The following is a 15513-nucleotide window of genomic DNA, read 5'->3' on the forward strand; positions in this document are numbered from 1 at the left end:
CGGTGGAAACCACACATGTGGGGATCATCTGTTCACCTACTCTGCGTCTCACAAAGACACGGCGGTTGGAACCAAAAATCTCAAATTTGGACTCATCAGACCAAAGGACAGATTTCCAATGGTCTAATGTCCATTTCTCGTGTTTCTTGGCCCAAGCAAGTCTCTTCTTCTTATTGGTGTCCTTTAGTAGTGGTTTCTTTGCAGCAATTTGACCATGAAGGCATGATTCACACAGTCTCCTCTGAACAGTTGATGTTGAGATGTGACTGTTGAACTTTGAGCATTCAGAAATGCAAGCTGCCTCACTTTCGAGGGGCTGATGCGGTTTCTTCTCTCAGTAATTATTATCCTGTTTTCAAGAAAACCCTCTCAAAGGGAACAGATTTGGCCACTATGCAGAGTCTCCCTGTCATGACTTTAGTAAGCCGTGGGTAGACAGAGGCCTTGTTCTTCCACCAGCTCAGAGGATCTGGAGCGGGGCTCCTCCAAATAGGATCGGACTTCCATTCTGGCATCTGCTGAGGGATTCCTTCGTGCTGCATCCCCAGTTGCTCTCTCGTCAAACAGCATCCAAACAGCAGACGTTTGTGGCACTACTCCTGGTGCTTCTGCTCCATCTGGTCCTTCTTCTCCCTGTTGCTCTGGTGCCTGAGCCAGCTGACTGCTGGGGCTGTCCCTCCCTGCTGCTGAGGTTATTCTTTGAAGAGCCTCATCAATCGCTCTGGCCTCACTGAAGGCTAACGTCATAAACCTGGGTTCAAGTGCAGCAGTTTCTGATAGCACATGATTATATTCCATTCTGTGGAACTTTTTGTCCATTGATGAACATAGGGTGTCCATCAACTCTGTCACATATCCTGTGGTTAAATTTGCTTCTCTCTGGCGGCTGGCTGTGATTCACTGCAGACCCTTACACAGGAGTATCATTTTTTAGGCTGTCACATAGCTGAAAAGAGAGAACAGTAGCTTTATTAGTTCAGGTTTTGTCTACTGACACTACAGTATCATCTACTGCTCATATACATATATAATATTGGATTAAATAATGATGTAGTAATAACTGCTTTCTGTACGTCTCTCCACTGATCTCCACAGTGACCTGCTCAAATGATTCCAGGACTCTGCACACCTCCTCCACCACCTCCCATTCTTCTTGGGTCAGAGCATCAACAGGAGCATTGACAATGGCAGAGATGATGGCATCCTTTGACTCAAGAAACCACTTCAACATATAACATGTTGAATTCCACCTTGTAGTGCAGTCTTGTTTAGGCCTCAGCTCAGGCATCCCGATCTGGCGTTGTGTAAACTTTCGTTTTTCAGCACCTACTGTCCTCCTGTGGAAGTTTTCCACAGCTGCTTTCACTTTGTCCACAGTGGGCTTCATCACCTTCAGAGCATCTCTTACAGTCAGGTTGATTGTGTGGGCAAGACATGGATGATGGGTTATGTTAGCTGCATTGTTGCTAACACAACACTTTTCCATCTACTTTCCATTCTCTGGCCACTCTCAACAGTTCCTCTGCCAAGTTCTCTGAGGTGTGTCTGTCGCTGAACTCAAAGCAGTCCAGAAGACAGCTAGACATAAAAAAATCTTCAATGAAGTGACATGTAAGAAGTGGTTACCCTTGATGTCCAGCAGTCAGTGGTAAGGCAAACTGCAGTAGTTTTTTGGACACTTTCCCGCATTGAAGCCCATGTGCCCTCGTACAGTTGTGGAATAAGTGATTTTGAAAGGGTTTTCCTGCTTGGAATTGTGTACATTGGATTTAGAGTCCCTCTTAGAGCTGACTCATTTGCGAACGACCCATCAGTAGCATAGACGTGAAACACCAAATAATCATAAATATACTGTAATATACAAGTACCTAGCAGCCAATCAGTTTGCACTAATCCAAAGTAATTAGAGTAAAATACTGAAATACCAACATGATTACAGTAGCATTTACATTCTTACAGTATTGTACCATGTCATTGCTCTGTATGTTGCAGTAATTTACTGGACACTGGTGGCAAATTACTGTGAATATAACAGTAATTTACTGTCAACTAGCCAGAGCCAGGCAAAGATTCATCCTAAAGGTATCTTATTACAAATATAGGATATTTTGAAGACCACTGTATCCTTCCCTGTGGCTCAGTTGGTAGAGCATGGTGTTTGCAATGCCAGCATGGTGTGTGCAACGCCAGGGTTGTGGGTTCAATTCCCACTAGGGGGCCAGTACTAAAAAAAGAAAAAAAGAAAAATGCATGAAATGAAATGTATGCATGCATTCACTACTGTAAGTTGCTCTGGATAGTCACCATGTAAATGGATAAGAGCATCTGCTAAATGACTGAAATGTCAAATAACATTCCCAGTAATGGTTCCAGAAATCTTACTTGCTAAGAATTATGTTTTTTTTATCAACCTTACATGAATGCACTGACTGTAAATCACTCTGGACAAGCGCATCTGCTAAATTACCAACATGTAAATCTAAAAAAATTGCATTTTCAAAGCACATTGCTGGATGTTATTCTAATAAGCTCCACCCTCAAACTATTTGTATTTTGATGAAATTTGTCCTTGTTTGGGGGCGGTGGTCATTAGAATAATACCCAGCAGTGTGCTTTGCAAGTGTTCATTTTTACATTTACATTTAGGTCATATACAGTAGCAAACACTCTTATCCAGAGTGGCTTAGTCGGTGTATTAAACTAAGGTAAACAAAAATATACCACAGTCATAGCAAGTAAAAAGATTGTTACCGTTACCAAGAATGTTGTAGTTAAGCAGGCTACATGCAAGTATGTATTTGTTATAGAAAATATGGAATACATGTGTGGTAATTAAACTGTTGCAAAATGGGCTACATGAATTGTAGTTCAGGCCAGTGAAATACAAATGACAAATGAAGTATTGAAAGACATATACTGCTCAAAAAAATAAAGGGAACACTTAAACAACACATCCTAGATCTGAATGAAAGAAATAATCTTATTAAATACTTTTTTCTTTACATAGTTGAATGTGCTGACAACAAAATCACACAAAAATAATCAATGGAAATCCAATTTATCAACCCATGGAGGTCTGGATTTGGAGTCACACTCAAAACTAAAGTGGAAAACCACACTACAGGCTGATCCAACTTTGATGTAATGTCCTTAAAACAAGTTAAAATGAGGCTCAGTAATGTGTGTGGCCTCCACGTGCCTATATGACCTCCCTACAACGCCTGGGCATGCTCCTGATGAGGTGGCGGATGGTCTCCTGAGGGATCTCCTCCCAGACCTGGACTAAGCATCCGCCAACTCCTGGACAGTCTGTGGTGCAACGTGGTGTTGGTGGATGGAGCGAGACATAATGTCCCAGATGTGCTCAATTGGATTCAGGTCTGGGGAACGGGCGGGCCAGTCCATAGCATCAATGCCTTCCTCTTGCAGGAACTGCTGACACACTCCAGCCACATGAGGTCTAGCATTGTCTTGCATTAGGAGGAACCCAGGGCCAACCGCACCAGCATATGGTCTCACAAGGGGTCTGAGGATCTCATCTCGGTACCTAATGGCAGTCAGGCTAGCTCTGGCGAGCACATGGAGGGCTGTGCGGCCCCCCAAAGAAATGCCACCCCACACCATGACTGACCCACCGCCAAACCGGTCATGCTGGAGGATGTTGCAGGCAGCAGAATGTTCTCCACGGCGTCTCCAGACTCTGTCACGTCTGTCACGTGCTCAGTGTGAACCTGCTATCATCTGTGAAGAGCACAGGGCGCCAGTGGCGAATTTGCCAATCTTGGTGTTCTCTGGCAAATGCCAAATGTCCTGCACGGTGTTGGGCTGTAAGCACAACCCCCACCTGTGGACGTCGGGCCCTCATACCACCCTCATGGAGTCTGTTTCTGACCGTTTGAGCAGACACATGCACATTTGTGGCCTGCTGGAGGTCATTTTGCAGGGCTCTGGCAGTGCTTCTCCTGCTCCTCCTTGCACAAAGGCAGAGGTAGCGGTCCTGCTGCTGGGTTGTTGCCCTCCTACAGCCTCCTCCACATCTCCTGATGTACTGGCCTGTCTCCTGGTAGCGCCTCCATGCTCTGGACACTACGCTGGCAGACAGAGCAAACCTTCTTGCCACAGCTCGCATTGATGTGCCATCCTGGATGAGCTGCACTACCTGAGCCACTTGTGTGGATTGTAGACTCCTTCTCATGCTACCACTAGAGTGAAAGCACCGCCAGCATTCAAAAGTGACCAAAACATCAGCCAGGAAGCATAGGAACTGAGAAGTGGTCTGTGGTCCCCACCTGCAGAATCACTCCTTTATTGGGGGTGTCTTGCTAATTGCCTATAATTTCCACCTGTTGTCTATTCCATTTGCACAACAGCATGTGAAATTTATTGTCAATCAGTGTTGCTTCCTAAGTGGACAGTTTGATTTCACAGAAGTGTGATTGATTTGGAGTTACATTGTGTTGTTTAAGTGTTCCCTTTATTTTTTTGAGCAGTGTATATCAAGTACCACATAAATACTTCCCAGCGTTGGCACTAACTACCTGCACTGTAGATTTGCCATAGTTTTACTAACCACTGTGCTTACAGTAATGCACTGTAAATTCTAGAAATACAGCATGTAATATGCTGTAAATTTGTGTTGGTGAAGGTCCTGTAAATATACAGTAACCTGCCATCCAAGTGGTGATGCAGCCAGTCAAAATGCTCTCAATGTTGCAGCTGCACAACTTTTTGAGGATCTTAGGGCCCATGCCAAATCTTTTAAGCCTCCTGGGGGGAAAGAGGCGTTGTCGTACATTTTCCACAACTGTGTTGGTGTGTGGACCATGTTAATTTCTTATTGATGTGGACACAGAGGAACTTGAAGCTCTCATCCCGCTCCACTCCAACCCCATTGATGTGGATGGAACCATGCTCAGTCCTCCATTTCCTGTAGTCTATGGTCAGCTCCTTTGTCTTGCTGACTTTGAGGGAGAGGTAGTTATCCTGGCACCACACTGCCAGGTGACTGATTTCCTCCCTTTTGGATGTCTTATCGTCATCAGTGATAAGGCCAACCACAGTTGTTTAGTCAGCAAACTTAATGGTGGTATTTGAGTCGTTCACGACCACGCAGTCATCAGTAAACAAAGAGTACAAGAGAGGACTAAGCATGCACCCCTGAGGGGCCCCTGTGTTGAGGGTCAGCATGGCGGATATGTTGTTGTCTACCCGTCAGGAAGTCCAGGAGCTAGTTGCGCAGGGAGGTGTTCAGTCCCAGGGACCTGAGCTTAGTGATGAGCTTGGAGGGCACTATGGTGTTGAATGCTGAGCTGTAATCAATGAACAGCATTTTCACTTAAACCTGTTGGGGCTCGGGGGCAGTATTGAGACATTTTGAAAAAAATATGTGCCCATTTTTAACTGCCTCCTACACCAACTCAGAAGCTAGGATATGCATATTATTAACACATTCGGATAGAAAACACTCTGAATTTTCTAAAACAGTTTGAATGGTGTCTGTAAGTATAACAAAACTCATATTGCAGGCAAAAACCTGTGAAAAATAGATCAAAAAAAATGTGAATTTTGTGACTGTACTATTTAGTGTCATTGTTTTATAGATACCATAGTGAGAAAGGATTCATTTCGCAACACCTACGGCTTCCACTAGATGTCAACGATCTTTATAAAGTTGTTTGAAGCGTCTATGATAAACAGAGAGCAAATTAGAATCCAAGGAAGTTGACATGTCATCACTTCATTTTTTTGCGCCTGCGCATAAATCTGAGAAACGTGAGTTTGTCATCATTTTTTATCTAGACATAGGATAGGTTGTGTGAAAATATTACTGATGTTTAACGTTAAAAATGGACCAAAAGATTAATGCTAAACAACATTTGACATGTTTGAACGAAAATAAATAGATTATTTACTAGGTTTTTTTACAGCCCTCCAACCACGTTTTGTGGGAGCATAATGAACGCTAAGTACTTGGTGTTATTTGGACATAAATTATGAACTTTGTCAAAAGAAACCACATTTGTTCCGGACCTGGAATGCCTTCCGGACCTGGGATCCTGCCTTCTGATGGAGATAATCAAAGGTAAGGGGGTATTTACAATGTTATTATCGATTTTAGATGATGCTAACTGTATAGCATAGCCTGTTGTTCTTAGCATAGCACCCCGTTTATTGCAAAATGTGATTTCCCAGTAAAGTTATTTTGAGATCTGGCCATTCGGTAGCAATTACGAGATGATAATATATTATTCTTTGAATGACAATATTATAATTTACCAATGTTGTCGAATAGTAATTTTGTTATGTTCACCGGAAGCATTTCAGAGAAGAAAAAAATCTGAATTTCACGCTACTGTAAAATGCTGTTTTTGGATATAAATATGAACTTGATGGAACAAAAAATGCATGTATTGTATAACATAATGTCCTAGGAGTGTCATCTGATGGAGATTGACAAAGGTTAGTGCATAATTCTAGCTGGTTTCTGCTTTTGGTGACGCCTGACCTTGAATTGAAAATGGATGTTTGTACTTTTGTGGCTATGTACTGTCCTAACATAATCTAACTTTATGCTTTTGCTGTAAAGCCTCTTTGAAAATCGAACAATGTGGTTAGATTAAGGAGATGTTTATCTTTTAAATTGTGTAAAATAGTTGATGGTTTGAGAAATTGAAATTATTAGATTTTTGATGTTTTGAATTTCCAGCCTTGTTAGCAATCCCGACTCGGGGTTCATTGCTAACCTGTAGCCCCAACAGGTTAAGTTTTCCTCTTGTCCAGGTGGGATAGGGCAGTGTGATAGAGATTGTGTCATTTGTGGATTTGTTGGGGCGGTATGCGAATTGGAGTGGGTCCAGGGTGTCTGGGATGATGGTATTGATGTGAGTAATGCCCTTCAAAGCATTTCATGGCTACAGATGTGAGTGCTATGGGGCGATATTTATTTAGACAGGTTACCTTGGCATTCTTGGGCACAGGGACTATGGTGGTCTGCTTGAAACGTAGGTATTACAGAGGTTGAAAATGGCAGTGAAGATACTTGCCAGCTAGTCAATTGATGCTCTGAGTATGCGTCCTGGTAAGCCGTCTGGCCACGCATCCTTGTGAATGTTAACTTGTTTTAAAGGTCTTACATAGGCTACAGAGAGCGAGATCACACAGTCGTCCAGAACAGCTGGTGCTCTCATGCATGGTTCAGTGTTGCTTGCCTCAAAATGAGTATAGAAGGCATTTAACTCATCTGGTAGGTGCCCATCACTGGGCAGCTCGTGTTTGGGTTTCCCTTTTTTGGCTGTGATAGTTTGCAAGCCGACGAGTTTCAGAGCCGGCGTAGATGGATTTGATCATAGTCCTGTATTGAAGATTTCCCTGTTTGAAGGCTCGTAGGAAGTCGTAGCGGGATTTCTTCTAAGCGTCCGGGTTAGTGTCCCGCTCCTTGAAGTGGCAGCTCCAGTCTTTAGCTCAGTGCAGATGTTGCCTGTAATCCATGGCTTCCAGTTGGGGTTTGTACGTACGTCACTGGGTGGACACGATGTCGTCGATGCACTTATTAATGAAGCTGGAGACTGATGTGGTAAACTCCTCAATTTTATCGGATGAATCCGGAACATATATGAGTCTGTGCTAGAAAAACAGTCCTGTAGCTTAGCATTCACCTCATCTGACTTATTCCGTATTGAGTATGTAACTGTTACTTCTTGTTTGAGTTTAGGTAGGAAGGATAGAGACATCTGCCAAACATTGCTCTGAATAATGAGGCGAGCTGTCAGACATGGCGAGCTGATCTTGACAGCTTAATCTAGCAGAAATGACAAGATGCTTCTCCCACTGCCTCACTCCTCCTTAAATCAATCAAATGAAGGAAATAGTTTGGGGTATGACATGTAGAAATACTTACACATGAAAGTTCCAGGTGTTAAAATGTTGGTGTTGAGGTAAAAAGTGTTTTGAAATTTACAGTGTTATTTGAATCACAGTGGAATCCACACCGTGTGGTGTTGTTATTACTCAAATGTGTTGAGTTCATTTCCGTTAACTCTGAGTGAAAAAGACAGGGGAGGAGCCTCATTATCATATTTTCCAGCATGCATTGTTGCAGGTTGCTTTTTAAAATACTTTGTTTTAATATTATGTTTCTGCATGCACATTGATTAATTCATTTATCTTACACTACAAAAATACATCATACATTTTTCTAAACTAATCCAATCTGTGTAAGTGGTTGGATTTATGTAATGCGTTATTGAGATGGTTGTTCCAGTTTAGATTGTTAAATGAGACTGCCTAAACCATCTTCTCTACCTTTGCTGCAGCTGCGTGTTATTAAAAGTTCCTATTGTTGGCTATCTTGGCTGGATTCCAATAGGAATTATATAACACTTTGCAAACCAGTAGAGGTGGGAAACTGAGGTGTTCTGAATGCTTCCGCACTTTTTTACTCTGAGATTCATTATCTGTTTGCAATGCACATTGGTGACATCTGCTGGTCAGCAATAAATAGCTGCATTTTTTTGTTGTTCTCTCCACTGTTTTCATCACATCTCCGTTGCGCAGCAGTAAATAGTTAGCTTTAGAAGCCTATAATCAGTTGTTTACTATTTTTCAAAAACGTTTTTTTTTCAAAATGAATCTATGGCATTACTTAGGCTGCTTAAGACAGAAGCTTATACTATACTAAATAAAATAAATGATTTGAACATCAGTGCAGAAAGTGTGGTTTAAGAACAACTTACACACACAAAACCCAGGAAAGAGATTGTCCAGCAAAGACTGAATTACGAAGAAGAAAGTTACAAGAACTAAAAAAATAAACTGGCAGCACAGCAGTCAATTTTCACAAGGCCTGTGACCAAAGGGAAGGCGGCAACCGTGGCCTCTTGTCGCGTTCTTACTAAGCATAAAAAGTTGTTCAAAGATGGGGAGATGATCAAGGAAGCATTTACTGAGGCTGCAGACTCACTGTTTGGGGATTTTAAGAATAAGACAAATTATTGCTGCCATCAATGACATTCAGTTGTCCAGAACTACTGTGACAAGAAGATGTGAGGGAATAGCGGAGAACCTCAAAGATCATCTGAAGAAGGATATTGACACCTGCAAGTGTTATTCCCTCCAGTTTGACAATTCCACAGATATCGTAGATTTGGCACAGTTATGCATTTTCTTCTATGATTTTTTTTTACCCCAATTTCCTGGTATCCAATTGGTAGTTATAGTTTTGTCTCATCGCTGCAACTCCCGTACAGACTCGGGAGAGGCGAAGGTCAAGAGCAGTGCATCCTCCAAAACACAACCCACTTGACACAATGCCCACTTAACCTGGAAGCCAGCCGAACCAATGTGTCAGAGGAAACACCGTACACCTGGCGACTTTGTCAGCGTGCACTGCGCCCAGCCCACCACAGGAGTCGCTATTGCACGATGGGACAAGGACATTCCTGCCAGCAAACCCTCCCCTAACCCGGTCGACGCTGGGCCAATTGTGCGCCGCCCCATGGGTCTCCCGGTCACAGCCAGCTGCGACAGAGCCTGGACTCAAACCCAGAATCTGTAGTGGCACAGCCACCTTAGACCACTGCGCCACTCGGGAGGCCATGCATGTTCATCAGAATGGTATTTGACAACATGAGTACAAAGAAGGAACTACTCGCCATTTTGCCACTGAAAGGACATACAAGGGGCAAATATATTTTTCAAGCTTTTATGGAGTTTGCTAACAAATTCCAACTGCCCTTTTGTAAGCTTGTCTCCATTACTACCGATGGGGCACCCGCTATGGTAGGCCGCATTAGTGGGTTCGTTGCATTGTGCAAACGATATGATTCTTTCCCTGACTTTCTTAGTTATCACTGCGTAATTCATCAGCAAGCTTTGCGCGGGAAGATGTTAAACATGAAAGAGGTGATGGATGTTGCGATGAAGATTGTGTGTTCTATTCGAGCAAGTAGCCTACAGTGGAGGCTATTTCGCGCTCACTTAAAAGAGACTGAAGCGGAGCACACAGACCTGCTGCCGCACACGGATGTGTGGTGGCTGAGCCGAGGGAACTTTTTAGAGAGATTTAGTGAGTTGTTGCCTGAAATCAAGGAGTTTCTCAAGGTCTCCAAACATGCAGAATATGCACAGCTAGAGGACACACAGTGGCTCCTGGATTTAGCTTTTCTCACTGACCTAACTTACATTCTTAATGAATTGAATATAGAGCTGCAAGGAAAAGGCAAACATGTAATCGACATGATCAGCTCTGTGAACACTTAAATGCAATCTACAACTGCTCACAAGAAAGTTGCAACGTAAGGACCTGCACTTCTTTCAACACATACATTTAAAACTTGAACGTCAGGGCAAGGATACAGCACAGCTTGACAGTGCACGTTACATGGAGCAAGTCCAGAGCATCTTATGAGTTTGACAGTCGTTTCATTGACTTTGCATCACTTGCGCTTATTGCCACTTATGTGTGCTTTCCGTTTGGCACAGACCTACTGTAAATGTGGAAGTCATTGCCTCCAAAATGGGATCACTTTTTCAGTTGTACACAACTATAGCAGAAATTGAAATGCTCACCGTTTAAAATGACATTCAGCTGAAATCCAAGGCAACCACTGAGATGAAGGAAGAGTTCTGGGAGCTACTGCTAGAGGAGAAGTATCCCAACATAAGAAAATGTGCTCTCAACTTATCAGCCCTTTTTGGAACAAACTACCTCTGTGAGTCTGCATTTTCTCATATGAAGATAATAAAGTCCAAGTACAGATCTACTATGACTGATGACCACCTTGTGGCCTGCATGAGACTTGCAACAAGCTGCCCTGAATATGAAAACCTACTTGCCTCCACCCAATGCCAAAAGTCACACTAAGGTAGAAAATGAAATAAGTTGCACTTATTTGTGGAAAACATGTTATTTGTCCACATTATATTTAGGTATCATAGCGGCAGGTCCATACTCAGTGGTGTGTTGCGTTTCATACATTTTGTGGGTTGGTTTCGATTTAGAGACTGTAGATCTCATCAGGCTGGCAAATGAAAAAGTAGATTTCAAGTCAAAGAAGGTTGGGCACACCTGCCCTACAGTTTTAAAACAACACCCCAAAATGAGTTACTGTAACACCACAGGTGTTAATTCTCTAACACTGAGAAGTGTAACAGCATCAGCAAGTGTTAATTTATGTGTTTTTTTGCAACACCCGTGGTGTTAAGGACTCAACACTCTTGGGGTGCTAAGTTTTCGAAGTGTTGATAAACAATTTGAGATGGTCCAATATAATTTCTAAGGAAGTGTTACATTTAGCACTGTGGTTGTTCAAATTTTGATCACAAATTTGCTGTGACTAAGACTGACATGTTCCAAAAACATGTCTAGAGCCTCATCTTATCAGATTTGTTTTGTTGATTTTAGCACTGAGACAAGACGTCAGTCAATGACAAAGTTATTATTATATTATAACAAAGTCTGTCAGCTGTGGTGTGTGTGTGTGTGTGTGTGTGTGTGTGTGTGTGTGTGTGTGTGTGTGTGTGTGTGTGTGTGTGTGTGTAGTATGGGTTGGTTTTAAATATAGTGCTGTGCTCAGTAATCTGCTGAATCTCCTCAGAGAGACAGACCCAGCATCTGTCTAGCCTGACCTAAATCCTCCTCTCTTCTCTCCTCCACCCTCCATAATCCCTCCTTTTTCTCCTCTACCCTTACTCTCTTGCTCCCTCTATCTCTCTCATTCTATATATCTCTCTTTTTCTCTCTCCTGACAATTTTCTTTCCTTTTTCTCTCTCTTTCCCCTACCTCTTTTGCTTTTTCCCTATTTGTCTCCTCTTTACTCCCTCCTTTTACCTTTTATCTCTCTCCCCTCTCTCTTTCATTATTTATTTATCTCTCTCTTCCTCTACCCTTATCTCTCCTCTCCCTCCACAGGGTCTGAAGGCAGCTGATAATGACCCGACAGCGCCTCCCTACGACAGTCTTCTGGTGTTTGACTATGAGGGCAGTGGCTCCACCGCTGGCTCCCTCAGCTCCCTTCACTCCTCCTCTTCCGGCGGAGACCAGGACTACGACTACCTCAGTGACTGGGGCCCGCGCTTCCGCAAGCTGGCAGACCTCTATGGTGGAGGGGACAACTAGGACTAGCCCCATGCTGGGGGGAATTGGCAAGGGGTGGTTGGGATGGGGGAGCGAACATGAGTGGCACTTTTCTATCATGGGACAGGGAAGGAGTGCTGGTTGTAAAGATACTTCTATTTTGGCTGACTTGAACAGAGGAACAGAAACGAAGTGGAGTATGTTGGTGTGGCAACTGCTAGCCTAACCTGCTAGCATACAGGATAACTGAGCCTAGTGGATTGTTCCCTATATGCTTAGGATTGCTAAAACTTAGAGGAGAATGTTGTGACTGCTTGCCTAGCCTGCTAGCATGCAGGCTAACTGAGGTTAGAATGGAGTTTTAGCCTACATGCTAAGGGTCGCTAACAGCTCGAGTACATTTCTGTGGCAACTGCTAGCCTAGCCAGTTAGCATACAGGTTAACTGAGGCTAGCAGAGTGTTAGCCCACACGCTCAGAGGAGAACATTGGAAGTAAACCGACCGTTGGTACTTTGACGGGTAGTTAACGGCAAATGAGAGAGTCTGGGCGGTCGCTCAGCAGTTAACGATGCTAAAGACGCTTAGTTACACTTGAATCTCACAGTACAGAAGCACTGGGGTAAAAACGTGCCTTGTTGTACATTATTTTGATTCTGTTTTCGTTTTTTGTTCTTCATGACTTTCAAGGTCCTGACTCTAGCAGGGATTTTCGTCTGTAAGAGAGCGGATGTTTAAAATGAGGAACGCATGCTTCACCACGTGTGTTTGGTGTGTGAAATAAAGTGTTGTTTGGGTTACACCTCACTGCCAGAGTGTGTAAGTCATCATCATTGCCATGGAGACACACAGGACGAACACTCCCCATTGCTAGATCGAGAGCATTGAGAGATGACATGTACAGTAAATGCTAAAAGACTAGATAGTTTCCCTGTTTTTCTTTGTTTTGTTTGAAGCTTTTTTCACATTGTAACTTATTGCTAAGTAAAGTCACCAGTCCTACATTTTGTAGTAGACATATTGTTTAGTTACTCTGAGGTTTGGTCGGTGGAGTCGACCAAAACCAGAGTTGGGGTCAATTCCACTTCAATTCAGTCAATTCAGGAAGTAAACTGCAATTCCAATTCCAACATTTTTAACTGTAATTGTAATTTCAGTTTACTTCCTGAATTGATGAAATTACAAATGAATTTACTCCAACTCTGACTAAACCAAGATGTCAATGATGATGAAGATGTTCATTCTGTCCGTTCATCTGCCTTAGTGTTCATCTGGTACTCTTCTCTGATTGGCTACTCACTGTAAACACAAATATGTACAGATTGTATTTTATTTTCGGTTGTTGTTCTTTTTTGAGCGTGGTCTCTGAAAGTAATGCTACTATCCAGAATGTTGTATATGTATAATTTGGATTACAGATTAAAAATGTTTTGCATGTTTTTATCTTTTCATTATACAAAAAGGTATTTTCCAAATTTTTACACACTCACTCACTCACTCACACCCTCTCACACACACACACACACACAAAGACACTCCCTTTATTCCCAACTCAGGGATTCCAGCTCTTTTTCACGGCTATATTTTCTCCCTCTCTCCTCTCCGTTCTTCCATCTCAAGGGCCCACTGTCCCTCTATTATTGACATTAGTGTGGTGAGGATAGTGGAAGGGGCTTGGGCTGTTAATATGTATCTGTGGTTTGGAGTTTAGGTTGCTAATGCCTTAGGCAGCATACAAACCACCACGCTACCTCCATCCTACTCCTCCACCTCACTGCGTGTGTGCATATGTACGGAGTCCTCTGTGGGCAGTTCTTCAGTCCGGTATCTGTTGATCAATCAATGTCATATTCAACCAACTACTGGCAAGTCCTATTTTTAAACTACACGATCTATCTCTCTCATCCCTCTTTCCCATCCCTATTCTCATTCCTTTTCTCAATCCTATATTAACACCCCCCACCACCATACACACAGACGTCTATCTTTACATTATTTCACACTTCCAAGGGCCTTTATCTACATATACACCCAAGGCCTTAATCAATCGATTGCAACTCCCCAACGGGCGAGGCAAAAGTTGAGTCAGGCGTCCTCCGAAACATGGCCCAACAAACCGCGTTTCTTAAAACCCGCTCGCTTTACCCGGAAGCCAGCTGCACCAATGTGTCAGAGGAAACACTGTTCAACTGACAGCTGAAGTCAGCCTGCAGGCACCCGGCCAGCCACAAGGAGTCGCTAGAGCGCGATGAGCCAAGTAAAGCCCCCCCGGCCAAACCCTACCCAAATGACGCTGGGCCAATTGTGCGCCGCCCAATGGGACCCCCGGTCACAGCCGGTTGTGATACAGCCTGGGATCGGAACTGAGTCTGTAGTGACGCCTCTAGCACTGTGATGCAGTGTCTTAGACTGCTGCGCCAATCGGTAGGCATGTGTTTTATTTTTTAATTGCAACTAGTTTATTGTCTAAACATTGATTTCCCAATTAACTGAATAGTGGGGGTGTGTATATAATAGTCTTATATAAACACCACATGCTGACTTACTGTACACACACAGACACATTCTCACACACACACACACTGTAATTCCCAGTTTGTTATTCTGTGTGTGTTTGTCCTCTAATTCTCCCAGTGGGGATGCCTGAGCTGTAGCGTACTGTGGAAGGTTTAAATCTTCTCCTTTCTTCCTCTTCTTCCTTTATCTTAAATCCAACATGAAACACATTGTGGTTTCACACTGGTTTCACTCTCCAGCGTGGCATCCATTAACTCCCTCAAGGGCATGTCAGCTACTGTATATCTTTACTCTACAGCCTGCCGGAGAGAGAAGAAAGAAGGGAGAAGAAAGAGGGGGAGACAGAGAAAAAAATGAAAGGATCCTGTTTGAATAAAACAGAGAGTTCAAAGAATTATTTCCAACTGAATGAACGAGGAGGGCAATATGTTCAACCAACACCACTTTATTCCCTCGATGCACTCACTACCTGAATACAGAAAGAAATAACAGTGACAGAGTGTTTTATGGCTTAATTGGTAGGAGGAGCTAATCATCCTTCCCCCTTGGTTCGTAGCAGACTATTGGCAGTTTCAAAGTATGACATAAATGACAGTAACACCCCTCCCTCTGTCCCTCAAATGTGATCATGGGTTCTACTATGGCCAAGTGTCACAGACAAGGTGTACCTTGCTTTCTTTCCCTTCATTAGTATGTTCTTAGGTGACAGTTTCTTAACCTCTATGGGCTATACACGCCTCTACACGCTTGCGTCCCACCTACTCAACAGCCAGTGTAATCCCGTGGCGCGATATTCAAATACCTCAAAAATGCAAAAACTTCAATTTCTCAAACATATGACTATTTTACACCATTTTAAAGACAAGACTCTCGTTAATCTAACCACACTGTCCGATTTCAAAAAGGCTTTACAACGAAAGCAAA

At 43.1% G+C, this 15513-nt stretch overlaps 1 protein-coding gene across 1 annotated transcript in view; it reads left to right on the forward strand.

The window, feature by feature from the left end:
- LOC106584192 (cadherin-2) overlaps window positions 1-13511 on the forward strand; it is a 94207-nt gene extending 80696 nt beyond the window's left edge. The window contains exon 16 of the mRNA XM_014169186.3: window positions 11910-13511. Within this exon, the coding sequence (XP_014024661.1) occupies window positions 11910-12116 (207 nt within the window). The 3' untranslated portion in view covers window positions 12117-13511. The remainder of the gene's footprint in view (window positions 1-11909) is intronic.
- Window positions 13512-15513: the final 2002 nt, after the last annotated feature.

This window comes from Salmo salar, chromosome 23, assembly GCF_965601325.2.
Source record: "Salmo salar chromosome 23, fSalSal1, whole genome shotgun sequence".
Taxonomy (NCBI): domain Eukaryota; kingdom Metazoa; phylum Chordata; class Actinopteri; order Salmoniformes; family Salmonidae; genus Salmo; species Salmo salar.